Source organism: Numenius arquata, chromosome 10, assembly GCF_964106895.1.
Source record: "Numenius arquata chromosome 10, bNumArq3.hap1.1, whole genome shotgun sequence".
In the NCBI taxonomy this organism is placed as follows: domain Eukaryota; kingdom Metazoa; phylum Chordata; class Aves; order Charadriiformes; family Scolopacidae; genus Numenius; species Numenius arquata.
In genome coordinates, this window is record NC_133585.1 from 1,949,774 (window position 1) to 1,976,716 (window position 26,943).

Consider the following 26,943-nt stretch of genomic DNA (forward strand, 5'->3'; position numbering starts at 1 on the left):
CCGCAACATCATACTATGTGGAAATAAGCAGTTTAAGCAAGCTTAAAAAAAACATATCTTGAAAAAAAAAAAAAAGAGCTGCATCTAGAGACAGAGTTATTAAGCTGCTGTAGTCGTTGTCATGTGGGCTAATGGATGATGTTGCAACAAGGCAGAAATAAGGTCGATTTGGTATCTTAGTTGTGCAGTCCCACAGCCTAATACGTACAGATTTTGAAATCTAATTATCCTTAACTCTAGATCACTGAATTTCCTGGTATTAACATGCTTGCTTTGCAATGTATTTTACTCCAGAATGCTGAGGTGCACCGTGAATCTTAATTCCACTTAAGCATAGATTCTGCGTGAACATTATGGCCATCCAAAAAATGATGCGATTTGTTACAGATAAGTAGTCCAGGAAATATTAAGGAAGATCACAGTCAAATCGTATTAGTGAGAACAAGATTAAACAGGGATACTATTTTCCCAAACTGAGGACATTTAGTTTAATTCTTAACTCACAAAAAAAGTTTCTTAATAATAAGGAGTTGTGTTGTACTGGCCCGAAATGGCTTGCTTCAGTCGTAATCTGTGGAGATTTAAAACAACTTCAGACAATTATGATTTCATTGCTGGGTTACGCCAGTCTAAAGCTCTTAGGAACAAAAAAGTTGCCATCTCCCCGTTTAAGAGGAAATGTAATTTGATACAAACACACTAAAAATTTGGAATATTGTGTTATTAAAAAAGGCTGTCTCAAGCTGTGTTGAAATCAACAGTAGGTCTGTTTAAGGTTTCTGAATTCATCCTTTCTTTGTTAGCATTCAGATAAAAGATTAAATGTACTGGCTATTAAGGCGTTCTGGCTGCAGCTGGTTGCTGGGGGCGGGGGGGGGGGGATCAGCCACCCAGCTCATCGAGGGGGTGCAGGCTGGATTTTTTTGAGCATTCAGATAAACACTGGACAATTCTCTGGGAGTTAACATTAAGCTGAAACGAACTTTTCATGGAGTTTAACACTTGCCCAGTCATTCCACTTTCCTTTAAACGTACAATTAGTTCAGATTTCCATGAGTTTGTAATTCTGGATTCGGGGGGCCAAACCATAGGACCCCCCCCCCGGGTTGAGGGTTTTCTTCTTGTTTTGATTTGCTTTGTTGTATTGTTGCTCTTTAAGTCTTAAGCTCAGGACCGTTGGACCGCAGGCAGCAATTTGTTCTTGACAGAAAATAATAATAATAATAATAATAATAATAATAATAATAATAATAATAATAATAATAAATAATCGCAGCTCGTAGAAATTGCTCGGGGTTCAGATGAGCTGGGTTATTGTGTAAATAATTCTTCATCCCACAGAGGGGAGATGAAGGCGGCCCCACGGTGCAGGGCAGTTTGTGGGTCCGGTCTCCCGTCCCTCGCTCGCCCCGCAGCCCCTCTCGATGGCCACCGGGGGAAATTCTGGGCACGGAGCGGGCTGGGCTGGGGTGGCCCGGTAGAAGTGCCCCGGCAAAACAACCCACTGGTTTCTAGATAGTAGAGAACATTCCTATGGGGGTGTGCGTGCGTGGGGAGGAGGGAAATAACGCAAAATACAAGGGGTTCATCCGGCAGCCCTCGAAGGTGGGGGGGGGGGGGTGTCCAGCACCGCGGGGTCGCCTTTCCTCCGGTGCGAAGCTCCCCGGGGACTTTGCCCAGCCCCGGGACCCCCCACTCCCCGCCGCCCCCCCCCCCCTCTTTCCGGGCCCTTAGGTGACACCCCGCCGCCAGCCGAGCCCCGGGACCCCCATCGCCCCGTCGGGCTCCCCCCTTTCCCGGGCCGGGAGGCAGCTCCCCGCCGCCGCATCGCGCCGCTGCCGGGACACAGCGGAGCCGGCCCCGGCGCTCGCTGCTGGGGAGGGTCGGGGAGGCGACAGAGGGATGCTGCCGGGTGCGGTGTCCCCCGTCCTCCTACTCCCTTCTCCTGGGGAGGCTCGGTCTCCCACGCAGGGGCGGCTGTGGCCTAGGGGAAAGGCAGCCGAGGAGGGGCATCCTCCTGCCGTGAGGAGGAGGAGGAGGGTGAGAGCCCTCTTTGGAGCTGGCTGTTCTCCCTCATCCAGAGGTGTAGGGAGAGCCCTCCTATCTGCATCCTGCATCTCCTCGAGTCAGCTCTGAAGGTCTGTCCAGACATTTCATGGGATCCGGCCAGTTTTCCCCTTCATTTACAACCCCGTCTGAGGATGCCGAGGAGGGGACTGCTACTCGGATTTAACTCTGATCTCACTCCGCATCCATCCACTCTCTTTGATTAGACCCTCGGACTGTTTTTCTCGGTGCCCGTAGCAACAGAAGGACACACTATTACTCTTTTATGCGAAGGGCAGTGTGGATGTCCCCATGTGCCAGCCGCAGCACTCCTGGCAGCGTTGGCAGTGGGACGAGGATTTGCTTCTCCCATCCCCTGCAGGATGTCACGACTGTCACCCAAGTTGTAGCCAGGTTTACAGCACTAATTACAATTATTGGCCCTTTCAGTGCATCAAATTCCCGCGCTACTGCGCTAGCTGACCTAAAAGAAAGGGGGCAGAGCAGGATCAGCCTCCACAAATTGGTAAACGGGCAAAAGAAAGACAAATAACTAAATTTAGGGGAGCTGGATGTGAGAACCAGCTTCACCTGTGTGTGTCAGGGAGGGGGCCAATTCGTGGCCCGGTGTCGGTGTAAGTCCTTCCCCCCATCATTAGAAACAAGCTCCCCTGGGTGAAACAGCCGCAGGTGCAGGATTTGGGCCCCTGTTTCCAACCTCACGAGCCGTGGCTGGGAGAATTTGAAGTCACCCAGGGTATAAAGAGACGGGACCGTGCTGTTGCCTTTGGTGGCATCGTGGACCTGTCCTTTAAACGCCTCCAGACCAGGATTAGCTTCACCCGTCGGCCCCCCCCCGCCCTTTCCGTCCCAAGCTCACCGAGCGCGCCTGTTTTAAATGCAGCCGAGGGGTCCAAATTCAATCAAAGCCTCGATGTTTATTTAAAGTATTGAATGGCAACAAACAGGGCCCCGTGGGCTTGGATTGCAGACAGCGAGGACATGCTTAAGTCAATTATACTTGACAATGCTGTAATAGCCGAGGGTAAGCGGCACCCCTTAGACCTCCCGGCTCTGCAGGGCTACTGGGGCTTTCAGCCGAGGTGCCAGGGAGCCCGGCGGCATCTGCAATACAAAGGAGGCGAAATGTGGCAGCAAAATGTACAGCTGGGCTCAGCTAACACGGGGAAAAGGTGGCCTTTCGAGCCAAGCCTGCGGAGGCGAAACAGAAAAGCCTGCCCCTCTCTCGCTTTTTCCTCCCTTAAAATCCTCCAGATAAATTTATGGGAAGACGCTTCGTACGAGGCGCTGGATCCGATGCCCAGGAGCGCCGGTGTCAATTAGTATTTGCCCCCATGGGAGCGAAGGGGGGATTTTTCTCCTCTTCCCGGTGGGAATGCTGAGGCGTTACGGGATGCTTTGTCCCCCACAGCTGTCCCAGCTCTGCTTCCAGAGCAGTGGGGCCGGCGTGCCCAGAAGGGACCGGGGATTGGCATACTTTGGCGACAAAACTTTCTCCCCCGGCCCGGGCTGGATGAGGTGACCGTGATCCCGGCTTCCCCCCTGGTCCCGGCTGGATGGGGTGACCGGGATCCCAGCTGCCCCCCTGCTCCCGGCTGGATGGGGTGACCGGGATCCCAGCTGCCCCCCGATCCCGGCTGGATGGGGTGACCACGACCCCGGCTCCGGGCCGCGTTGCGGGTGGGACCCCCGGGGCTGGTGGTGGTGCCGGGGGGGAGCGCACCGCCGCTGCCGCCCCACGGCGGGGAGGGGAGGGGGGGGGCTCGGGTGGCGGGGCTGCGGGGGCAGTCGCTTTGCCTGGGGGAAGACTGCCGGGCTGACAGTGCGAAGAGAAGAGCCTTCGCTCTTTTTTGGTTCCTTTCCAAGCATTTTTAGCCGAGGAAGGATGTAATAACATGCCACGGGCAATAAATCATAGGCTAGCTACTCCCCCTGCCTCCCCTCCCCCAGCCCCGGCGGTCCCGGCCCCTCTATAGAGGGAGGGGAGGAGGGGACTCCAGCAGAGAGCCGCAGCCGCCGGGACGAGCACTCCAGCGCTTGCCCCGCGCCCCACCAGTCGCCCCAGCATGGACCTCCGAGCCCTGGCTCTGCTCGCCTTCGCCTTGGCCGTCATCTCCCTCTCGGAGGGTAAGTGCTCGCCGCCGCTCTCCCTTTGCCCGCTCGCCCCGCTCCTGCTGCCGGCTCCGGGGAGCCCGGGAGTTACGGTCCCGCCGACTTCCCCCCCTTCTCCCCGCAGCTCGCCCGCTCTCCCGGCTGTGGCTACTGCCGTGGCTCAGATGTGCGCGTCTGGCGAGCCCCGGGCGACAGCTGTCGTGAGCTGGGAGCAGGGCAGGCTCTCCCTCCTTCCTTCCCTCCCTCGCTGGCTTTTTTCAAAAGAAGGCTGGTCAAAGCGGTCCTCTTTGCCAAGCTTTTCCCAGATTGAAATCGGCTGGGGGAAGCCTTGCAACAGCGCTCGGGCTGCGGGGAGGTGGTTTGGTTGCAAAAATATGCATATCGGTTTCCCCTTTAAAAAAAAAAAAAAAAAACACCAACCCAAAAAAACCCCCAAACCCCTAAAAGTTAGAAGAAATGAGAAACAGACGGTTGTTCGGTTGCTTGTCTGTCCTCTGTCGTGGTCTATCTCCCCTCGATCGGGGCAGAACTGAGCCAAAACGGTCACTGGGCAGGAATTCACCGCACCCCGGGCCGGGGTGCACGGCGAGGTGTCGGGGGGAGGGTGCGGGGGTTGCGCTGGCGAGAAGTCTGGGGCAATGCGGGCTGGCAGCCGGCGAGCATTTGTCGCCAAGGCAAGCGACACGGCGGTTGTCCTGCCCGCAGCGCCGTCTCACCGCCCCACGCCGGGTCCCGCCTGTCGCCCCCGGAGCCCGGCGGCAACTGGCCGGTTTGCTCGCCAACTGCTCGCCGTGGGAGCCGCCTGGTGCGGACAAGCCCCGGAGACCGCGGCAACCTGCCCCGCATCCCGCGGGGAGCCCGGGGCAGCGGGGACCGAGGGGGGCAGCCGCCTTCCCCACGCGTGGCGGGGCGGGGGGGGTCCTGCCCGCAGCCTCCGGGCATCTCCCGGGCGCTCCTCCTGCGGCTGAGATTTGTCACCTTTTGTCCCCTCATCGAAAGTTTGCTGGAGAGGTAACGAGTGCCCTTTTCAATCCTTCGCTTCTATCTCATTCTCCCATCCTAGTGACCGAAACTTGTGTGTTCTCCACCCAGGGCGGCGGAGGATGCCCTCCGGTGCCCTCTTTGTTTAACTTGAGAGAGATAATTGCTCCCGGTAATTTCGCCCGATGCCTTTCCACAGTACTGTCCCAGCAGCAAATCCCGGTGAAGGACACTTTAAAAAGCCACCACGGAGCAAGCGGACCCGGCCGGCTGGGCTCTGGCCCCCGCCGGGACCCGCCGCGGCTGCGGGCTGGGAGGCGCAGGTGGCGAAGGCAAACCCCGGGGACAGCGGGGCCGGTGCCCGGCTACCCAGAGGGGGCTCCCCTCGCCCTCCAGTGCGGGTCTGGAGCCAGCTGGGGGAGCGCTGCCGGCCCGTACCGGGGCCGCAACCCGGAGGGGAGGCGCGGAGAGCGGGGGACCGGGGACCACCGGGGGTTCAGGGGGTCCCCATCTCCTCGCCTTCCCGCTTAGCACAGGGTCGGGGTTTGGCAGAGCTCCCCTCGCTTTGCTCCCTGCCTGGCAGAGCTCCTTAGCCGGCAGCAGACGGGAGTGGGCATCTTTAAGGCAGGGTAAGCCTGTCCGGGACCTGGCTACTTGCATAAGGAAATGGCTTGAAAGGGTTGGAGTAAAACTAGCATAAGGAGAAAGACCCCACCGGCTTGTAGTGATAAGAATGAAGGGGTTTTTGCCTACTTCTTTGCATGTCATGTAGTGCTCTCAACCCTGATCCGGATGAGGGCTTGCAGGGTTACCTTGTCCTGGAGGGCAGGGGAGTTCTGAATTCTTCCCAGCCACCCTGGTAAAGCCGTATCTGCCTGTCACAGCCTCACTCCCCAGGGAAACGGAGCTCTTCTAGTCTTAAAAAGTTGCCACCCTTCTCCTGATATTGGCAAATGCACCTTTGGATGAACAGGACTAAAATGATGCTTCTATCAAATATTTTGTCTGTTTGTGACCAGCCTGCTTGCCCGGGTACAGCCTCCTTCTCTGTTCGAGTGCCCAGCGCTTCCCCAGCCCACATAGCAAGTTACTGGCAACCGGCTTGTTCCCTTACTGGCCAGTTCCAGTGCAGATGAAAGAAGGCAGATTCCTGTGGGGTGAAATAGGCACTGTCCAACCTCGATAAGTCCCTCTGCGACGGGGATATTTGTGGGTGCCTTGTCTCTAGAGAGAATATGTCAGCAGAAGCGGGTGTTCAGGGCCAGCAAAAATCAGCTTTGAGGCAGAAACCAGTATAACTATTATTTAAAAAAACCCTCACCAACAAAACCAAGAACACTTTTAGTTGAGACCAAAAGAGGTGGGTTTTTTTTCTTTTTGTCTAAGGAAATAAGGCAGAAGGAATGACATTGAGATGTCTGAGCTGTGCCTGGCTTTTCTGTGACTTTTGATTGTATTCAACCATTTTAAGCAAATGTGCCAGATAAAGGTCTCAAAAGCTTTGTGTACGATCTGTTGCATGAAAATTGCTGTTTCCATGTAACAGTGCAATTAATGGACTGTACTGATTTGTCCTACCAAGAGAATGGCTTCAGCTTGTGCTCACTGTTTATTAGACATCAGAGAACCCACGGAGCATTCACTTCTGCAGTGAAAACCTGCAGAATAATGGGCTAAATCAGCTGTACTGTGCACAGAACAATTTGTTTTGAATTTTGAAATGAGATAAGGAAGATGTGTTTGTCAGCCGCGGGGTGAGACCGGAGATTTTCCATCCCCCCGGTTGTGGCCCCTTCCCTCTCCTCCTTTAGGATGACAGGGGTTCATGTGTTGGGAAATGCCACGTGCACTGGTTTTCCCTGGTTTTCAGCCTTGCTGAGAGCAGAGGGGGCCACAGCCAAGCTCTCGGAGCTGGAGGGCAGTGGCAGGAGGTGCTGGTTCCTTGTTAGTGATGCTCAGAGCTGACCTGGTGTCTGTCCTGTCTCTCCCTGGTGCTCAGTGCCTGTTGCAGGTCCCCAAGCGAGGGACACAGAAGCACCAAAGGGATTCTTGTGCTGGGAGGGGAGCTGTGATTCCACCTTGCGCTGGGGTGACAGAAGAACACCGAATGCTGGGGCTTCCCCTCTTCCTTGCTGTGCTGACTGCACTTTCTTCAGCAGGAAAAAACTTTTGGGACTCGTGGAGGCGGTTAAACTTTCTCTGCTCCTGATTTCAAGCGGGATGGGATTGAAAGTCCCTCTCCCAGTCCCAGAGAGGACAGGATTGCGCTCTCAAACCTTAGATCTTAACAGTTCCTCTCTTGCATGTTGCTTGGGGGAAAGCTTGCTTAAAGTTGGTTCATACAAGCTTGTAGAGACACTTCCACTTGTGCTCAGTGTTGTTGTACGACTGCATTCGGTTTCAGCCTCCTTTTCCAGTCCGAGCTCACTGATGTGTAGCTATCAGCAGATAAAGATTTGCAGTGGGAAATCCCAGCGCCTTTCTCCCTCCCTTCCACGTTGGCACTGGCCGGTCTAGTGCATGTTCGGGAGGTTCACCCTGCAGCCCTCCTTCCTCCTCCCCCTGCGGATGGGAGCTTCTCCTCCCATTTATTAACTCAGAGATGATATCACCGCTTGGTCTGGCATAAAATTGGTAGAAAGTGTCCCCCAATTCTATTAACTTACAGTCCAGGTCCTGGTGGGAATCTGGACGAGCTCTGCTCCCACTGATGAATTCCTCTCTGTTTCCCTGTGGGATCTGATTCTGGCTCATCTCTTGGTGGAGGCACTTCGGGGGGGAAAAAGGGATTTCCCTCCCGAGGACAGGGTAATTTCAGTATCTTGTCTGTGGTTATATGTGCTAGAGACAGTCACTGGTAAGTAGGCAGTATGTGCAGATCAGCTGCACTTGGAAAAGCTGTCTCTTTTCTCATCTTCCTAGACGAGGTTCCAAGCCTTTCTCCGCTCTTTAGCTCTCCATCTGCTTTTAAGGGAGCTGGGTTTGTACGCTGGGAGTGCTCCTATGTGACTAAATAAACAGGGCTGAAGATTGCCATGTGGCATCTAAAGCCCTGTCGGATGCAGATCTGACCATCTACAGCATGAGCCAGACCTTATGGGTTAAGGGTATGAATTTAATTCCTCCCAGAGGCTGAAAACTGCTCCGATAGAAGGAAATGGTTTAAAATACTAGGCAGCGCCTTTTAGACTTCCAGGCAAGGCTTCCGTGTTTGCATTTTAGCCTGCGTGGAGCTTTGAAGCTCACACAGGGAGTGAGAACCTTATTTATGGTGCGCTTGGTTGCCAGTAATTAAGTTTTTCCGTGGAGAAATCGGCATCAGAGGCTGCGTTTCTCAGTTCTCCAGGCATATTCATTGCTGAGTTTTAGCCTGGGGGGCTAACCTTAATTCTGTCCCTAGCGATGCCGGTGACAAAACTCTCATGCAGTCCGGTGGTCCCTGATTAGCGTATGGGGAACACGCTGCCTGATAAATATCTCCTGGATTGCCCTTGCTTCGCCACAGGCTGGGAGTTGAAAAGACTCCAAATCTCTCTCTAAAACCGCTGTGATCTCGCACCACCTCATGCGAATATCTCGGCTGGGAGTAAAGGTTGGCTGCAGTGGGGAAAGGTCAGCTGCTGGGCCCTGGGAAAGCCTGAAAAACCCGGTTTTCTTTTTTTTTCTCTAGCCAGTAAGTCCCCCCTGAAAAGCCTGCACCTGAGCCGAGAGCCGTTTTGATCCGAACCCTTTGGAATTCATCGCTTTCTTCTGGCTACCTTCTAATTTGGCCCCAGGTCAAAATCATTTGGCAAGAACAACACCGAGGACAAGTGCCCCCTCTTTTGGCCTTTATCTTGTCTAATTACCAGGAGCATCCCCGCACAATGGAGCGGCTCCTTATTCTAATCTCTTCTTCTTTACTTATCTCCGTTTTTCTCTCCCTCTTCTTTTGTCTTCCGAAATCCCACGCACCGGGACTGAAAGGCTGGGTACTGGGGTAAAAGGATTGTGCTCTGAGCTGTGGGCAAATGCTCTCCCAAAGCTTCAGCTTTTCTATCGCCTTTTTCACCTGCATATTCGGAGGGAGTTTCTGCTCTGTGTGTCTGTGCTTCTGACCGGGAGCAAGAGGGAGTAACGTGTCCTTTCTCTCTTCCCCCCTCCGTGTCCGGCAGAGAAACCCGTCAGCCTGACGTACCGATGCCCCTGTCGATTCTACGAGAGCAACGTGGCAAGAGCCAACATTAAGCACCTCAAAATCCTCTCCACCCCCAACTGCTCGCTTCAGATTGTGTAAGTCTCTCTGCTCTTTTCAGCCGGGTGCAAATCTCAGGTGTGTCAAAAAGGAGAGCGGCGGACGGAGCTGGTTCATGCTTTGGTGGCTGCAATTTGGTCTGTGTTTCATGCCGTGATTTCCAATTCATCTCTTCACCCCATGGGGCAGGTACAGCTGGAGCCCGCTTTGCCCCCCACAAAGGGTACGGCTGGATGTTTCCCAGCTGTGTTTTACCTCTGATCTCCCTGTGAGTGTGTGATCCCAGGGGTATGCAAGCAGGAATATGAGACAGGCCATCCGTTGCCTTGGATGTGGAGCTTCACACCTAGGGGAAAAGGCTTTACAGTGTTCTGAGTCTTCTAATGCTCCGCTTCTCCATAGAGAGAAGCAAGCAAAAAGAATTCCTGGATTTCATGTAGCCTCCACAGGAGGTACAGACCCAAAACACATGGGCACACCAGGCAGTGACCGACTGATAAATCACAGATCAGAGCAGGGCAGAGATGATGGGCTCCCAGTGGAAAATAACCTCTTCATTTTTTGCTGAAAACGAAACACTGATTTTCAGGAAAAATGGGGTTGTAGATTTGTGTGTGTCTGTGTGTGTTTTTAGAAAGGTCTTCTTTGTTCGTTTGCTCATGGGTCACCCCCCTCCCTCCTCTCCTAAAATTCAAAATCTTCAAAAGAAGGAAATTACCATTCATCTTTTCATTGCAAGGGAGCCCTGCTGCCACCACCATCTGGTGACCTCTGTAAGAAGCTCTCAGTGACTAGACAGAGTTCCCCATCACTAGTTTCTGTCTTTGATCCGTGTCGAGCTCTTCCAGTTGCAACTGAAATGCTGTAGAAGTCCATTCGTTGTCATCCAAAACATTTCTACACTCAGAAAATTGATGTGGTTTCATGAGATTTCTCAGGAACCTACAGAAATACTGAAGAGCACGTATTTTATTTATGTGGTTCTTTTCTTTTTTAAACCACTCTGGGTAGACCGTGCATATTTTCTCACGTGTGCTTCTGCCGTAGGATTTGGTGGGGGACAGTGAGAAAAATGTAAGCCTCGGCTGAGAAATAGTTTCCTTTCACAAAAATGGCAAAACCAGCTGTGACTAAGCCTGATCTCTACCTATAAACAAGTTTGGAGGCAAGCATCCAAAACGACGTAGTGTATGGATTTGTGCTCTGGGACTGTCAGTGCATGTCATAAGGGTCCCAGCGCTGGGGATTTGGAATTTTCTGGAGTAGTTTCAAGAAAATGACAGGCATTTAAGACAGGATAGAGTATACATTTATCTCTTAATTAACGTGGGATCATAGTCATTAGAGAGAGATAAGAGCACAAAACGCAGAAACACAAAGGACTCATGTTCTTGTCCATTCTTCACCCAAATGTGTGTGTTTGCAATGTGATTTAGTGGCACACAGAACACATGAACCTATAGTTCACCAACTTTTTCATCACTTGAACAAGTAAGGTACTTAACAACTTACCTCCAAATACCCCTGAAACATCATGAGGTCAAATTAGGTCTTTATCAAAACAGAAACTGAAACAGAATCAAAACTAACACATAAATTTTTCATCTTGGTGGTTTTAACCACACTCTGAATTTAGTGGATACGCATTATGCGGTGAAGGTGCGAGGAACTTAAAAGCTACCATTTTCAGCAGTAGAGAATCTCGGTGAAATCATGTCATTTCAAGGAAAGATCTTGTATTTTTTTGCACAAGTACATTTCCCTTTACGGTTGAGGGGAATTGTACCTGAACAAAAAGTCTAAGGGCAGGCTTTTTTCTTTGGTTCTCTGGGAAGACACCTCTCCAAATCCAGAAATCTCCTCTGTCCATGTCTTCTTCTACAAAGTCCATCCTAAATTCCCTGCTTTTCAGCATAGGAAAATAGGCATTTTTAGCATGCAAATAATTGCATCCTAAAGTAGACACCTAAACCAGTGCAGATTAACACTCCATACCATTTCCTAGGTCCCTGCCATGACTGTGTGAGGAGCAGGGGCTGATGGGCTCAGAAACAAATGTCTAAAAAAAAAAATAAATCAATATCTTTAATATTAGGTGAGAGGAATTACATTGCACATGCCTGGAGGCTGGTTACGTGTGCTTTTGGTTCTGTCCCCTGCGAGGCCAGCCCCAGAGTTCCCAGGCATTGCTAACATCAGCAAATCCATTCTTGCCCTCTGCTGGTATCGCTTCTCTGGAAACTCTCCAGCTTGGCACCGCTATCAGGGAAATATGAATTAGGCCCATTCATCTCTCTATTGGCACAAGGGCTCGCGAGGCTGGATCTTCCATGTGTTTATGTTACAACTACGTTGTTGCATAACTGCAGGCCAAGGGGCCTTTCTGACCTGTTATTTCTTACGCCACAGTTTTATGTCCTGCACGTTTCGTTGTATAAAGCGAGGGGACGTTTTGGCTTCCATCCAGCAACATGCCTTAAAACAAGTCCTGAACTTATTCCTACAGGCGTTCCCGTGAAATTGCTGTTCTTGGCGCTTTTGGGTGGCAGGCAGGCTGTTTTAAGGGGAGATTTCTGAGCAGCTGGGGCAGAGACAGGGTATTTTGGGGGACCTGGGAGATCACGGCACCCTCAAGAGGCTCCATGATCCCTGGGGGGTGAGACCTGCCGATGCGGGGGAAAAGTTATTTGTACTTTCATACAAATATGTAAGATGCAGAGAGCCCAAATGCCAAATTCACAGGAATTCAGATTATCTGAAAAGCCTGGTTTGAAAAGTGCAGTTTGGACCTCCAGGAGGAACCCCTCAGGAGGCTTCCGCTTTTGTTTCCAGTGCTGAGGGAATAGAGGAGGGAAAAACTTGCCTCTGGCACTATGGTGCTTCCAGTTGTCTCCTGCCTGCGCCCTGTTCGTTCAGTCTTATGTAAAAACAAAAAGCAAACAAGTGACCAGACCCTTTCAGAACCTCCAAGAATTATGGTTTGGTGTCTCTCCTCAAAACATATGAAACTTCAGTTTTGTGTTGAATCTGAAAGCTGTTCTTAATTACTTCCTTGCAAAAAATGACCTATATTTACCACACCATTGTTTCCAAAGGAAATTTACCTGTTCCCAGCACTAAACTCATAACAGCCCAGATAGGAGTTGGAAAAACTTAGATTTAAATTCTGCATCTGTCCTGCCCCCCACACACGTACCAGGACAGACCTCAAGAATCGGCATCAGAGGGGACAAATTGGACCAGTGCTTTGAACTCTGGGATGTTTATAACAGCTTCATGGGTTAACCGAGAGAAACACTGACCCCCGAGGTATTGTCCACAGTGGAATCTCAAACCTCTGTGCAAAATAAGGCATCTGGGGATGGGCTGAGGAGCATCAGACACCAAACTCACTTTGACTTTTCTCCTTTGGCAGTGCAAGGCTCAAGAGCAACAGCAAGCAAGTGTGCATCGATCCCAAGTTAAAGTGGATCCAGGAATATCTGGAGAAAGCTTTAAACAAGTAAGGCAAGAGAAAAATGGACTTAACAGCTAAACATCCTGAGTTATTAAAGGGTAGAACGTTAAGGGCTGGCTTTTACCATGCGGACAAAGTACTCGTGGAATCAGATCTTGTTTTGAAGATGGGTTTGGTGTTGACCTAGTCTGTATTAAAACAACAGCTTCTAGTATATCCAAATGTTAAACTAAGAGTTTTGCCGGGGTTTGAGGCAAAATCCTAATGAATCTGTTTTGGGGTCCCCAACTCATCTTTTTTTTTTTTAAAAAAAAAAAAAAGCCGTTCTCCCAAGGAAAATGCTTCCTTTATGTCCCCCCTTCCCCAAGCCAAACTACAATTACTTCAAAACCTATATAGTTCCAGTTCCTTTGGAGCCCCTTTTCCATGTTACACTGGGGTCTGTTTGCACAGGCAGCTGAGGCCCAGGAGGTCTTGGGGCTAAAAAATTATTTCTCTGCTGGCCAGTGTGGAGAGCTATTAATATCGGCCAAGGTGAGATGTGCTGCCATGAATAAGGCTCTCCCAAAACCAGGCCAGGGGAAAACCAGCCATACTTGGCAAATTCAGACTATTTAAATCTATTTCTAAATCCGTCACCCCTTGAAAGCTGGGTGATCATGGCTAACCTGAGGTTGGAGACACACTATCTCGGTTCGATTTTTTGGTGAGCAGCACAGAGAATATATCTGTACTGAGTTGCAAGGAAAGGCTCCAGCCTTCCTGGGGTGGAAGATGAGACAAATGATGGTACAAAGCATTTCCTTGCTTGCCCAGGCCCCTGCGATTGATCCAGATTGATCCAGTGGTGGCATTTTGGCCAACAAGTCTACCTGTGCACTCAGTATCGCCCCCCCACCCTCACCACCACGTTCCCACCCCTCAGTAACCACTGTAACCTTGCCCCCTCCCCTGCATCTATAGGGTAAAGGCAGGGCTGGAATCCAGTCATTTGCAAAAGCAGTGCATTCTTGGAGGAATGTGGGGACGGGTATGACCCCAGGGCAGATGTGAGGCAGTACAGGTAGCTGAAGGCCCTCCACTATTTGCTTCACAATTGCGTCTGCCAAACAAGGGGTAGAGTTAAAGAAAAAAAGCCTTTGTTCCCCTGTATTTTTACAATAAGCAAGGGGAGAAATGCTGCCGGAGGTAGAGAGATTCCTCCATATGGTCCTTTTGGGACCCCACTGTGCCCAGAGTGAGGAGGAGGAGGGAAGGAAGGCTAGCTAACAAACTGACTGTGATTCCAGCCCTGACAGCTCTTCCCATCTCATCCAATGCTCAGTGCCTTCTTTGCTGCCATCACTCAGCCCTCTTGTCCTTTGGGCGAATTCTCTGCAGAGATAATCCAGGTTAATGCTGTCAGGATGGCTTTGGATTTAGGCCCAACTCACCCTAAGAGTAGGATGTGGCCCATGCTGACTATCCCAGGGGCTTGGGCTGATTTGTTTTCCAATTTGGGAAAATTCTCAAGCCCCTGCCTGGGTTTCTGTTCGCTGTCATCCCCAGTGAAGCCCTTGGTGCTCTTCATAAGACCTGAAATTTAGGAGGCACTTAAGAAATTGGTAGGGTTGGGCAAATGTGATGATGTGCTCAGATCCTGCCTGACTTAGGGGAACAGCTCAGCTGGAACACGTTCTGCTCTCACCTCCCCTGGTGAAGATCCGGGGCCAGCTCTACTGAAACCAGTAAACTCATGCCTAATTTCCAGCCATATCCTGGGGTTTTGTTTACCCTAATGCTAATCCAGAATAAATTCTGATAATTTGGTGGGTTTCATCTTGGTTTGCATTGAGTAACAGAAGAGAGTTTGGTCCCAGCTCTATGACCTAAGATGACAGAAAGCATATATCTCCATCACCTAATCCTGTAATCATGGCATTATTTTCATTTTCCAACTAGTAATGCTAGCACCAGTGGCATTTTCATGCTCCACAGACAGTCAGGGCTCTGTCTGTAGCATTTTTCACAAGGCATGTTTTTCATATATTTTAGTGCACAGCTTTGACTTCTTCAATGAAATGTACTTTGGAATATATTTATAGCGCATCAAACAATTCATATATTTGAATTGGAGCCATATGAATGTTGGTAGTTTAAAACACCGATATCCCCCTTAAACTACTAACAGCTTGTAAAATAAATCTATATAGATCTATAAATGTTAATGTAGCTATCAATTTCAATCAGCCATATATTATATTTTTTCACTTGTACTGAAATTGTATGAAATGTGACATTACCCTATATGCACTAGCAATAAAATGGCTAATTGTTTCATGTTATGAAAACCCAATTGTACATGGGAATTTATTTTTCTGGAATAAAATCAATACGTTTTGTAGAAAGGGCTCTTGTAATTGCTTAAGTAATATCCAAAGTGTCAAGACACTCATATTGAAGCGCTGGTATAGATTAAGATATCTTCTGTGTTATAATCTGCAGTTGAGAGCAAGGAAAAGATCATAGAACATAGTGGTCCAAAGCAGTTGATTGTGAAACCAGGGATGGTTTTCAGTAGGGAATTATTTTGCTCACTAATTCTGCTTAGCCTTTATTATCGCTTTATATTCATCACATCTCCATGTAATGTACACACTCATGAGACATCAGTGAAATACATTCAGGCTGTCAGGAAACCAAATTCCTTAACTGGCTTTAAAAAAAAATCATTGCGCAGCTGCTGCGGCCAACATCACTTAACATTCATCCATTTTTATAGACAATGGGCAAATCAGTCCTTTCTCAAAATAGCTAACAAATCCTTTATCACTTCCAGGCAATCCCAGGCATCATTTACAGCACGTTGACTGCCTTTCCCTTCTCCCTTCACACGAGGATATGCAAAATCAATCCCTTGCAGAATATGATCCCAGAGAATGATCCTTGCTTGTTCTGTTGTCACTAAAATATAGTCCCGCTTTAGAACTTCCCCTCAGCCTGAGGTGCTGGAGAGCATTAAGCTCAGTGGCTGCTGGGAGAGAGATGGTGGATCTGGAGAAGATAACAAAGTCAAATATGAAAAACCATTCCCCTGAGCCCACTGGGAGAAAGAAAAGGAAACTCCCGATTTGTAGGGGTTGGCTGTGATGGGAGCCAAGCCCTGCTGCTGCCTTCCTCCAGAGTCCTTGTAAACCCTAACTCCTAATTTCTGACCTCATCTAAATAATAAATAAGGGCTGAAGTAGAAGATGCCAAAATTACTACCTCCTGGTACTCCACCAAGTGTGTGCTGGGTGAAAACCCCACATGGTGGGGGACAATGTAAGCCAACGTCTTCACTGCCTCATTTTAAGGTACTGAATGCCCACAGATCCCATGGGACAGCCACTGGTTCTTGCTGATGGCAGTGGGAACGCTGGGTGGGAAGCCAGAAATCCATCCCCACCTCTGCTTTCATCATACCTCAGGGGGTACTGTGTGGCTGGTGAGGCTCCTGGCTGACAAGATCTGGCAAGTTTTTGGGGGAGGCTTCAGTGTTTTGGGGAAAAGAGTTGTTATGGCCTCAGAATTTGCAAATGTCCTGTCACCAGGGCACTTTCACTTGCCAAGAATTCCTCTGAGGCAGAGTGTATAGGAAATGGGATGTTCTCATCATTTGCACCCCGCCAGCAAGTTGTGAAGGGACCATAGAATGAATGTGAAAACAGGCCTTTGTATATGGATAATTCATGGCAGTCTTTTTTGTATCTTTCTTTTAATTTAGACCACGTCATCGCACTCATAAAAAAAAGCAACAGAAGAAACGGGGCCCACTCTGCCCTTCCCGTGCAACACCACTAAAGTCTCCAGGGAGAAAGAATGGTAGGAGGCATTAGTTTCTGAGCTGGGGTACCTCAGGTCCCTGCTCTTCCACTGACCATCCTATATGACCTTGGGCAAATACATTAGCTCATACAGATCTCCATTTTTCCCCCGTATTTGTGGAGCATAACATCCATACCGTTCCTGAAGAAGGGATTTATGTAGATAAAACTCTTAAAACGGGGGGAAAGTTTGGCCACAACAGGTGGGAAAATGTTCCCATTTTACAGATGGAAAATGGACACCCAAAGAGACCAAAATAACCCCCTGAAACAAAGCCAAAGTCAAAAGCAGGGTAAAGGTTTGGGAACCCTATTTTCTTAGGTAGCGATATTCCTCTAGTATCAAACTGATAGAGTTTAACTGCAAATAACAGTTGTGAATTTGTCACTGGTGTTTTTTAATGACAAATGCAGCACTTGGAGGGTGACAACATGATTTGGTGCATTGGTGACTGGTTGACACCTCTCCTATGGGAGATGCTAGGCAAGTCCCAGAGAATGGTGTTCCATATGCCAATGCTCTGGATGTCCCAGTTAGTTTTTTTCCCACCAGAGTGGTGTGTCCTGCCTTTCTGCACCAAAAGAAGTAGGGTTACCGGTGTGGGATGTTGGAAAAACTATCTTCAAAGAGAAGAATTTTGCTCATGGCTTAGTCATCCTCTTTATGCCTGGATGGGTTTGCCAAGGCTGCTTTCACTGGGAGTAGTCACCACTGTCTCCAGCTGTGGTCACACAGTCAGTGATCCGGCAGGATTGTTTGTTCTGATCCTGTAGGCTAGACAAGACATGCTGGGACATCAGGGCTTTTGAATACCTGGTGTTTACCCTCTGACACCTGTAACTCAGCCTTAGTGACCTTGTCTGGATTTGCAAAAGGCCGATCAGCCTGGAGCAGGAGTAGGGGGCCACCAGACAAAACCTGGAGACCACCAGCCCAGACTTACTCTCTGTTGTGAGTGAACCCTGCACACAAAACCCTTGCACTTTGCTGTGATGTCTAACCCACCGCTCCTCCTGGGTACCATGCTCACCCTGAGCATGGGAGACTCGTCTCCTGCCCTGAGCTCCCCACCCCTGCCTTTACTGCGTCACCCTCCCCGTCACCCACCTTCACTGGGCAACTGGTCACCATGAGCTGTGACCTGCTCCCAGAGCAGGGAGGCCACGGGGATGGTTCCTGGCTGGGCAGCAGACTTGGGGACCTCTGCTCTCCAGCCACCCCATGGTGGGAGCTGAACACCAACAGAGCAGAGCGTGGGCTGCCCTCTTGTGTTGCTCCATCCTCACAGAGACCTGTGGATGTCTCTGTGGATCCCTCACAGGGATCTGCAGTCCCTGCTCTCCAGCAGAGCTGTGGGATAGGGGCAGATAGAGGAGACATTCCCAGTGGCACTTGCTCCTCCACTGGGGCTGCTCACCAATGATTAATCCCTATTTTCCCTGCTGTTTTTTTTTTCCCCAAGTCTCCTTGCCCACCGATAATTCTTTCTTCTGGCTTTCAAGCCCAGAATTAGCTTCCTAGCCAGCCTTCCTCCTATGTTAGCTCCAAACACCTTACTAACTGTGACGAGCACAACCTGCCCAAAATAACTCCCATTGCTGGGTTTGCCCTGCTGGGTCCCAGTAGCTCCTTGTGGAGAACTTCCCCCCCAAAAATGTTTGGCAAAGACTGGTTGGAGGGGCTGCGAAAGAAATGCCTTTGGGTTAGCCCAGACACAGATTTGCTGTTTGACTAGGCCTGATATCAAAGCTTTTTGCGACTGAAACAAACCTTAATAGTGTTTCACTCTGTTCTTCATCAACAGGAGGTTCAAGATGTAAGAGGCAAGCATTGTAAGCCGTCTACAGGATTTCTTACTGTAGGACCCAGAGAGCAGATAACCAGTATTAGGGAAGGAATACATTTCACTGTTATCATGCAGCACAAAAGCAACGCTTCATGCATTTCCAAAGGTGGTTTTTTGGTGGGCTTTCTTTTTTTTTTTTTTTTGCACAGATAGGTTGGCTTGCTTTCACAGTGCTATTTTTATATAGTAAGATGTAACTATTTGAGAAAAATATGTTTTTATACAGGTTGGTTTATTACCTAGCACTGAGGGCAGATATGAAGTTAAACTAACCCTATGTTATTATATAATATTTTATTTCCTTTGCTATGTAGAGGTCTTGCTTTATTTAACTTTCTTTTGGTTCATGCAAGTCTCCTGGAGTTTTAAACCTAGAAGGACATGGACTGTACAGTGCAATGATGTTGTGTAGGTAGTGGAGGACCTCCTTGCCTCCAGAAGTCGTTGAGGCCAAGAACATAGGAAGGCTAAAAAGCATCAGACATTGATGAAAGTGTATTGCCACGGGTGTCATTTATAGGTGTTTTGGGTGAGGGATTAAACTCAGGGCCACGGGACTAAAGCCCTTCTCTGAAGATCAGAGACCTTGCTGACAGCTCTGAGCAGCTGGGTCAATGCACAGCTGGTATTGCAAGGTGCTGGTCCTTGGTTTGGAGTCGTTGTGTGTGTTTAGGAGCCACAACATTGATCTGATGTCACCTGGCATTTCCTATGTTCCTGTGTTTCTGATGACAAATTTTAGCACAAAAAGCAATGGGTTGTTAAGGGTCTAACCAGGCAATGGTCTTCCAAGTTGCTGGAGGAGTCAGATACGCTTCCACGCACCGGGTGTCTCTTCCCACCCTTCCACAGGACGGTGGCTTCAGTTCCCCTGGCTGTCTTTGCACTGAAGTAGGTGGAGATACATTCACGGGACCCTTCACCAACGATGCCGTAGCCTCATCTACTGAACAGTTACACCTACCTGAGGGCCGTAACAACCTTGATGGCTCTGGAGCTACCTAGAAGAGGATGCCTGGCCACATCTTTGGAGAAAAGAGATGTCTGGGGCAAGAGAGGGTCTGCCCAGTTTGTGGAAGGAGTGGTGTTTCTGGGGTGTGGAAGTGAAGGCCAACACTCACTGTTCACCAGTGGCCATGGCCCTGTTTGCTGGTGAACAGGAAAGCCTCTGGAATTTCCTTCCACCCAGAAAGGGGTACCAATTCTTGCACCAATCCCCTCTTTCAGCCACAGATTTCTTTCTCCCGATTTCCACCAGTAGATGCAGTATCTTTGCTATAAAGTGTATAGAAAGACACTGAGATAATCACATTATGCTGTGGTCGGGGGGAGAGAAGCACATTTGTGCAGCACAACGCTTGTGTTTGTATGTATCTGTGTGTCTATTGTTAACCAAAATATGTTGTAAGATTGTATTTTGTTTTTTTGAGCGGGTTGCTTCAAAAGGCATCTGCCCTCTTCCCTGCAGCCTGTGTCGGGGACATCCAGAGGGGTGTTTCACTAAGCGCTCCTTTTTGTGGCTGGCATCTTTTAGTGCCAAAGAGGAGCTTTGACTAGCCAGGGATTACCATATTTCCGTGTGGATTCAGGTAAAAAGCTTATAAGTATTTTCCTCTCTGCAAAACAATGTTATTACAGAGAGTGCTTCAGCTGGGACCACATCACCTCATCTGCTTTAAAGTGGAAACCAACTGCTGTGCCTAAAATGTATGTGTGTGTGTCATTTTGACATTCCTTCTATTGTTGTTATTACCAACCTGGTGCTTTAAATATATTGTATCTCCATTCTTGAAAGGTCTGGTACCACTGTACTTGGTGAGAGTTGGAGTGTTGAGTTCAGACGTGAGCAGGATCAGATCCTCTGGTGGTAACAGTAAAGACAGAAAGAACTTTTATAAGAAAACTAGAGTTTCTTGTGTCTTCCCTGGACAGTACTTTATATCCTAGGATCCATCCCTGGACAGTACTTTATATCCTAGGATCCAGCTCCTGTCCCCACACATCCAGAGTGGTTTGCCAGAAGCAAACATGTCAGTGTCAAAGCCAAGAATGACTTGGGGGAAAGCGTGGAAGAATCTTGATTTTGACACAGATATGGAGCTTGTCCTTCTCCCCAGGGAAGGTGCATCCTTCACACATGCTCCCCTTCCAAGGACAGCTTGTCTGGTCTGTTCCTGTTGGAGTAAACAGAGAGTTAAATAATCCTCTAGTTTTGATTTAAGAGCATATCTTGCTATTGATGATAGGGGCCAAAAAGATTTTTTTTTTCTAGGGAAAACATAGGCTTTCCAGTGAAACCACAGCACAAGGGCAAACTAGTGAGTGTTGCAGGGGTAGAGCGTGCTAAAGCAAGGACATTTTCTTCTGGGAGAAATCCACGAATTGCAGCAGGAAGGAAAGGGCCTCCCTGCAAGGCTGGGGGAACACCTACAGCCTGGTGGTGGTTCTCCGGATGCCTTGTGGGCCATCTGTCTCTGGCATTTCTTGAGACTCAGGCCCTGACACCGCTGAGCTGGTGACAATTCACCACTCAAGTAGCTGAGACCACTTAGGGCACGGGCTGCTCTGGGGAGGCCAGCACCGTGTCCCTCCCTTGTCTGGGCAAGGCTGAGTGCAGCGTGAACATGGTGGAACAGACCTGGTTGTGAGTAACCGAAGGCTAGAGTGAGAACCTGATAAAAGCTTTCTCTTGCTTGAGACAAAAATGTCAACCTTGAGTGGGAAGAATTGCTCTTTGCCTGGCGTTATTTGCGTGATGCATCAGGGAGAGCATCCGTGCCCCTTGCGTTAGAGAAATCAATCACTGCGGTGTCCCGTGCATCGCCCGCCGCTCCTCCGGTGCACACCGAGCCGAAACCCTCTCCGGGAGAGCGTTTGATTTTTCCTTTCTGCCTTTTAACTGTTGACCAAAGACCAAATCAGGGACAGGAAGCCCGGAGAGATGGGAGTGATGTAGGGACCACACGTGCAGAGAAGGAGGGAAAAGAGATAACACTGAACTGGTGCTGAAAAAGCAGCTTCCATAAATGTGAAATGGTCACGTGTGGTATTTTCAAAGTGCAGCTGTTGAAGCCTAAGGTTGGATTTTTTATTTTTTTTTTAAAGAATAGATGGTATTTATTGCTGTGCCAATTTTTTATTTATGCTATCTTTATACTTGTATGTATGAACATCCTATCTGAATTCTGCCTGAGGAAGGATGAAGGGTGACTTTCTGATGTGTTTTTAACTAAGGTGTTTGAGCAAAGGTGACTGCTCATTTTGCAATGAAGGCTCTATTCAAAGTTAAATATACACATTTCACCGAAAATGCAGTTCCTATAGAAGTTTTTGTTGCTATTTTCCCTTTCTTAGCACCTAGAGGGTCCTTCTTTTCTTGTTTTGAGTGATGTGATTTCTAGTAACCAGAGGTTTCTGAGAACTCACCACCTAAAATCTGATTTTTTTTTTTGTTTACCAACATCCCACCAAGACAAGGCTTGTCTGCAAACATGAAACTCTGGTGGCCACAGAGAAGAAAAATGTATCATTGTGAAAGGGCTGCATGAACCTCCCATCTTCCACTCCTTAAGAACTCAATATTGTCAGAATGTGGTAAATACTGTACTTTATATTTTTATTGAGTAAAAAGAAATATCTTCCCAAATAATGTGAAAGGGATTTTTGTATTTGTGTTCCTGTAAGGCAGCTTTTATGGAGGAGTTATATTATGCTTTTGAAATTACTCCTTTCATAGAATATTTTGAAAAGAAACACTTTTATATCATTGTAAGTTCTCCCATAAATGTGTATGCACTTAAAATTTTCTTAATAAAAATTTCTATCTAAATGAAATGATTCCTTGCTTCTCATCTGTTTTCCTCACATACAAACAGCTAAAAGCTCCACATCAGAAAAAAACCCCATTCAGAGGTAGTTTAAATGTCCAGTTTCAAGGGTGCTTCCATGTAGCCGAGACTCTGCAGGGAGCCCAAGGCAAAGTGCCCATGGGTTATGGCAGCCTCATGGATTGAAATGTGTCATCTTCAAAGGAGAAGATTAACCGTTTGCTCCCTAAACAGAAGCCAAGACTTCTTTTTAATTTATTTTTTTTTCCCCCAACAGTCAACCTCCTGCATCAGGTTGGCTTCAGTGGAACTGAAAACTGAGAGATGGTTTTGCTCCAGCAACAGGGATGCCCTCATCATCTGTGCTGGGGAAGGGATAAGGGTTTCTCTGAAGAACCTTGAGGGATGCGCTTGACCTAAGAGCAGATGTTGTGAACATCACCCACCCTGGGGCTGGTTTTCCCAGGGCACAGCAGGGTCAACCCTCAGTTTGAAGGTGGGGAACAGTTTGAGAGGCTTGTGGGACTGGCCAGAGATCCTGAAGGTATAATCCTAACTTGGATGATGTTGTAGAGAATTTGCCATGAGTTTCAAAACCATGAGCTGGAAACTGGCTTCTGTTAGTGCCTTCCCCTGTCTCCGAGTCCCCATGGGAGGGGGAATGTGTTTCCTCAGGTCACCCTGCTCCCTCCACAGCTGCCCTGCTCCAACATGCCAGTCCTCCTCTGCGCATCCACTGCCACAACACAAGTGAATCCCACTTAGAACCATAGAATGGTTTGGGTTGGAAGAGACCTTAGAGATCATCCAGTGCCACCCTCTGCCCTGGGCAGGGACACCTCCCACCAGACCAGGTTGCTCAAAGCCCCCTCCAGCCTGGCCTTGGACCCCTCCAGGGATGGGGCAGCCACAGCTTCTCTGGGCAACCTGGGCCAGGCTCTCACCACCCTCACAGCAAAGAATTTCTTCCTAATATCTAGTCTAAATCTCCCCTTTTTCAGTTTAACTAACTTGTGTTAGGGGATAATTTAATATAACAATGAAACAGTGCTTGAGCCTTACAGAGCTTCTTATTCAATAAATATTGCTTGGCCAAATTGATGCAAAGAAAAAGACATGCCAAAAAAAGGAAACTCAGTGACTGATGAGCCCTTTGCAAATCCAGGAATGATTTATTAAGAGATTATGAAAAACTGAGCAGGTAATTGTGAGTGCAGAAGGTCAGTGAGAGGTCCTAGGCCACCAGGAAATGCACTGGGAGTAATTAGCTACAAAATTACACATTAATATTAAGGTAAGGCCCCGTGTTCTTCAGAGCATTTTGCTGTGCCTTTCATCAGTTTTTTTTCTCTTGAACGTGAAAGTTTTGGTTCTTTGGTTCTTCCACAGGTTTTTACTTCCAAGCATCCTGGCAATGTATCCATGAACTACCTAGGAATTAGAGGTGAACCCATCTCATTAGCCCATCTGGCTCTCTTCACAGGCAGCTTTCCAATATTAGCGAGCTAAAGGGAATCAGCTGCATCCATGGCCTCAGCCATCCTGATGCTGATTATGGGCTGGATTTATTAGGCCCTGGTGTGGTAGAGGTCAGAAGACAGCATGGGAAGTGCTCCTGCTTCTTGGGACCAGCTGGGGATGTTGCCGCAGAGGGTGTTACCACTGAGGATGTTACCTAAGGAGCTGCTGTGATGCCACACGACGAGGGTCAGTCCCAGCTTCTGGTGAGCATCTCTCCATTTCATAAAGCTACTTGCTCTCAAGTCATCCCAAGAGTCCCTCAGACAAAACAAATATGTAGCTTCAAGATTAGCAAAGGCAAAATGAAACAAACAAACAAAAAAGCCCCAACAATGCAAAAAAACAAGTTCTAGAAGCTCAAGCCAGAGAAATTCAAACTAAAACCAGATTTCTGAGTGTGGAACTGATTAGCCTTTGGAACACGTTCCCCAAGAGCAGGGGGGGGAAGCCCCAATCCTTCTTATATTTTCAGATAGGGGCTGGATGTCATGGTGTTAGCCACATAGAGCTCGCTGGGCTCTCAGGGGACACGGGGTGAAGTTCTCTTGCCTCTGTTACCCATAGGGTCAGATGAGATGAGCTAATGATCCCTCTGGCTTCAGAAATCCAGATGCAGAAAGCCCCAGTTCCAAGGGAGCATTCCTCAGCTGGTCTGTAATTAATCACACCAGTACATCATCAGCCACCCCAGCACCACTTGGACCGAGGCTGAGGGTGGCTCCTGCTGTTACACAGGAGACAGATTTGGGGTAAAAGACCTCTATTTCTTGTCACGAAGGTTGCCCTCCAGCTGGAAGGGCAGAGGCATGGCAGCAAGAGAAGGCTCCAGCCCTGTCCCTGGTCCATGCACCCCCTGACTCTGGGAGGCGGGTCTGCTCATGTAGGTCCCCTCTGGCAGGAGTGTTCACACTGGTGATCTTTTCTCATAGGAACTTCCCGAGTTGCTTCCCTTGTCCCTTTTTGCCCCGACCCTTATTTGTCCTTCATTCTCTCCTTTGGCTCTTTGAGGACCTCTTTCTTCTCAACCCCAGTTGCCAAAGCTCAAGTGACAAGTCCTCATGATATAAAGCTGTCTGTCACTCCCTGACAGTCATCAGCACCTTCCTGCTTCCTCACCCTTGCTGGTGCACTCTGGTTAGGTCCAGGGGTCCATTTCCAGGCTCTGAAAGAGGTGGTAGGACATTTCTTCTCTGTCCCTTGCAGCCACTGTACCAGAGCAGGATCCAGGGAAGAGAGGAGTCTCATGAACACTGCTGCAGAGCTGCTTTGTCCATGCTCTTGGGCTCATTGCCATCTGTGAAGTCTGATCTGCCTTCTGCCTGCCATACCACCATCCTTCAGCACATCAGTGTGTCCTCAGCTCTCATGCCTTCCAGTGCTTTCCTCTACAGCCAGCCATTCTCCAGAATATCTTCCGAGGAAAATCGATGACCTGTCATTGCTTCCTCCCTACTGCCAGCAGAGACCTGAACCCTGGCCCATGGGCATTGTGAGCTGGCAGAACCAAGAACGTGCTTTAGGCTTTCTGTGCTGTGTCCAGTTCTGGGCACCCCAGTTCAAGAAGGACAGGGAACTGCTGGATAAAGTCCAGCGGAGGCTACGAAGATGATCAAGGGACTGGAGCAGCTCTCTGATGAGGAAAGGCTGAGGGACCTGGGTCTGTTCATCCTGGAGAAGAGAAGAGTGAGAAGGGACCTCATTAATGCTCATCAATATCTAAAGGGCAGGTGTCGAAAGGATGGGGCCAGGCTCTTCTTAGTGGTGTCCAGTGACAGGACAAGAGGCAATGGGCACAAACTGAAACACAGGAAGTTCCATCTCAACATGAGGAGAAACCTTCTTTCCTGTGAGGGTGGCAGAGCCCTGGAAGAGGCTGCCCAGAGAGGTGGTGGAGTCTCTGTCTTTGGAGACATTCAACCCCCCCCGGACACGTTCCTGTGCGACCTGCTCTGGGTGACCCTGCTCTGGCAGGGGGTTGGACTAGATGATCTCCAGAGGTCCCTTCCAACCCCTGCAATTCTGTGGTCACGGCTTGAAGGGAAGGCAAAGTCCAGCACAGCCTGTTGAGAGGTGGAAGAACACAACCTAAGAGCAGAAGGAGAGGTTTAAAATGCTGCTGTAGCTGACTGAAACCTCTGAAATATGTGTGATTCTTCCACCCCAAAGATCTGCAATCACTTCCAGCTGCCCAGCATGCCGCGTGATTTATTGCAGTGCCTGGAAGAAGATTTTGGCTGTGGTGAAATGTGTTTGTACGTTGCCTGTAAAAACAGCAAATCTGAAGGAAGGACTCTCTGGATGCGGTTCAGAGCGTGTAACAAAACCCAAGTAACCAAGTCCTTCCATACACAGCACTGCAACAATACATAAAATCAATATATAAGTTTAGTGTTGAGCACACGCTATCTGATTGCCTCTGGGCACCAGAGAGACACTTAAAATACTTCAGGCTGCACTGTACAATTCCTAAGCCAAGGGAAGACTACTTACATGAGCAAATGCCAAGCCCCGTTGCGTAGCCTGGCCCATGTTTTCTAAATTAGAGCCTTCCCACAGGGCAGAGCACGAGTAAAACAGTTCTGCACAAAATATTTGGAAAAGGAAGAGGAAAAAGGAGAGGAAATACTTCTTTCTTTCAAAATATAAATACGCTGAATGCAAACAGGAATCAAACCCTGTAACGCCAGATCTACAGCCACAAAAGCATCTGGAGGACTATCATCGTGCCCACATTCAAAATGTAGGTCCTCATAGCAACTTTCAGTGCTTTCCTTAGCCTGGTTGTCCCACTGTTTCTTTTATCTGCCTTATTGCCTGCTAAGGAGACCACCCCAGCCCTGTTACTAAGGGGCTGATACCCTCCCTTTCCCCTTGGGATCTCCAGAGCAGACATCTGGTCATGCCAAGAAAGGGGGGAGATTCCAGGGATGTTTCCAGAATGTGTCTCTTGTACAAACCTGCGCTTCCCTACGCTTGCATCCCATCTCCCAGGCTGATTTTTCTCTCTGTCCATCATTACTATCACTGGGACAAGGCCCCACCGTGCAGGAGT

At 48.9% G+C, this 26,943-nt stretch overlaps 1 protein-coding gene across 1 annotated transcript; it reads left to right on the forward strand.

Moving 5' to 3' along the window:
- The first annotated feature begins 4,133 nt into the window (after positions 1-4,133).
- On the forward strand, positions 4,134-22,363 carry CXCL12 (C-X-C motif chemokine ligand 12). Its single transcript, XM_074155017.1, has 5 exons — positions 4,134-4,194; positions 9,315-9,432; positions 12,810-12,896; positions 16,597-16,694; positions 18,502-22,363. The coding sequence occupies exons 1-5, from the start codon at positions 4,134-4,136 to the stop codon at positions 18,531-18,533; spliced, it is 396 nt and encodes a 131-aa protein (XP_074011118.1). The 3' UTR covers positions 18,534-22,363.
- The last annotated feature ends 4,580 nt before the right edge of the window (positions 22,364-26,943 follow it).

Excerpts from the sequence above, each read along its gene's own strand:
- CXCL12 (XM_074155017.1), top strand. The coding sequence starts at position 4,134 with ATGGACCTCCGAGCCCTGGCTCTGCTCGCCTTCGCCTTGGCCGTCATC. Across the intron at positions 4,195-9,314 it reads CGTCATCTCCCTCTCGGAGG|AGAAACCCGTCAGCCTGACG; the intron begins GTAAGTGCTCGC and ends CGTGTCCGGCAG. Across the intron at positions 9,433-12,809 it reads AACTGCTCGCTTCAGATTGT|TGCAAGGCTCAAGAGCAACA; the intron begins GTAAGTCTCTCT and ends CTCCTTTGGCAG.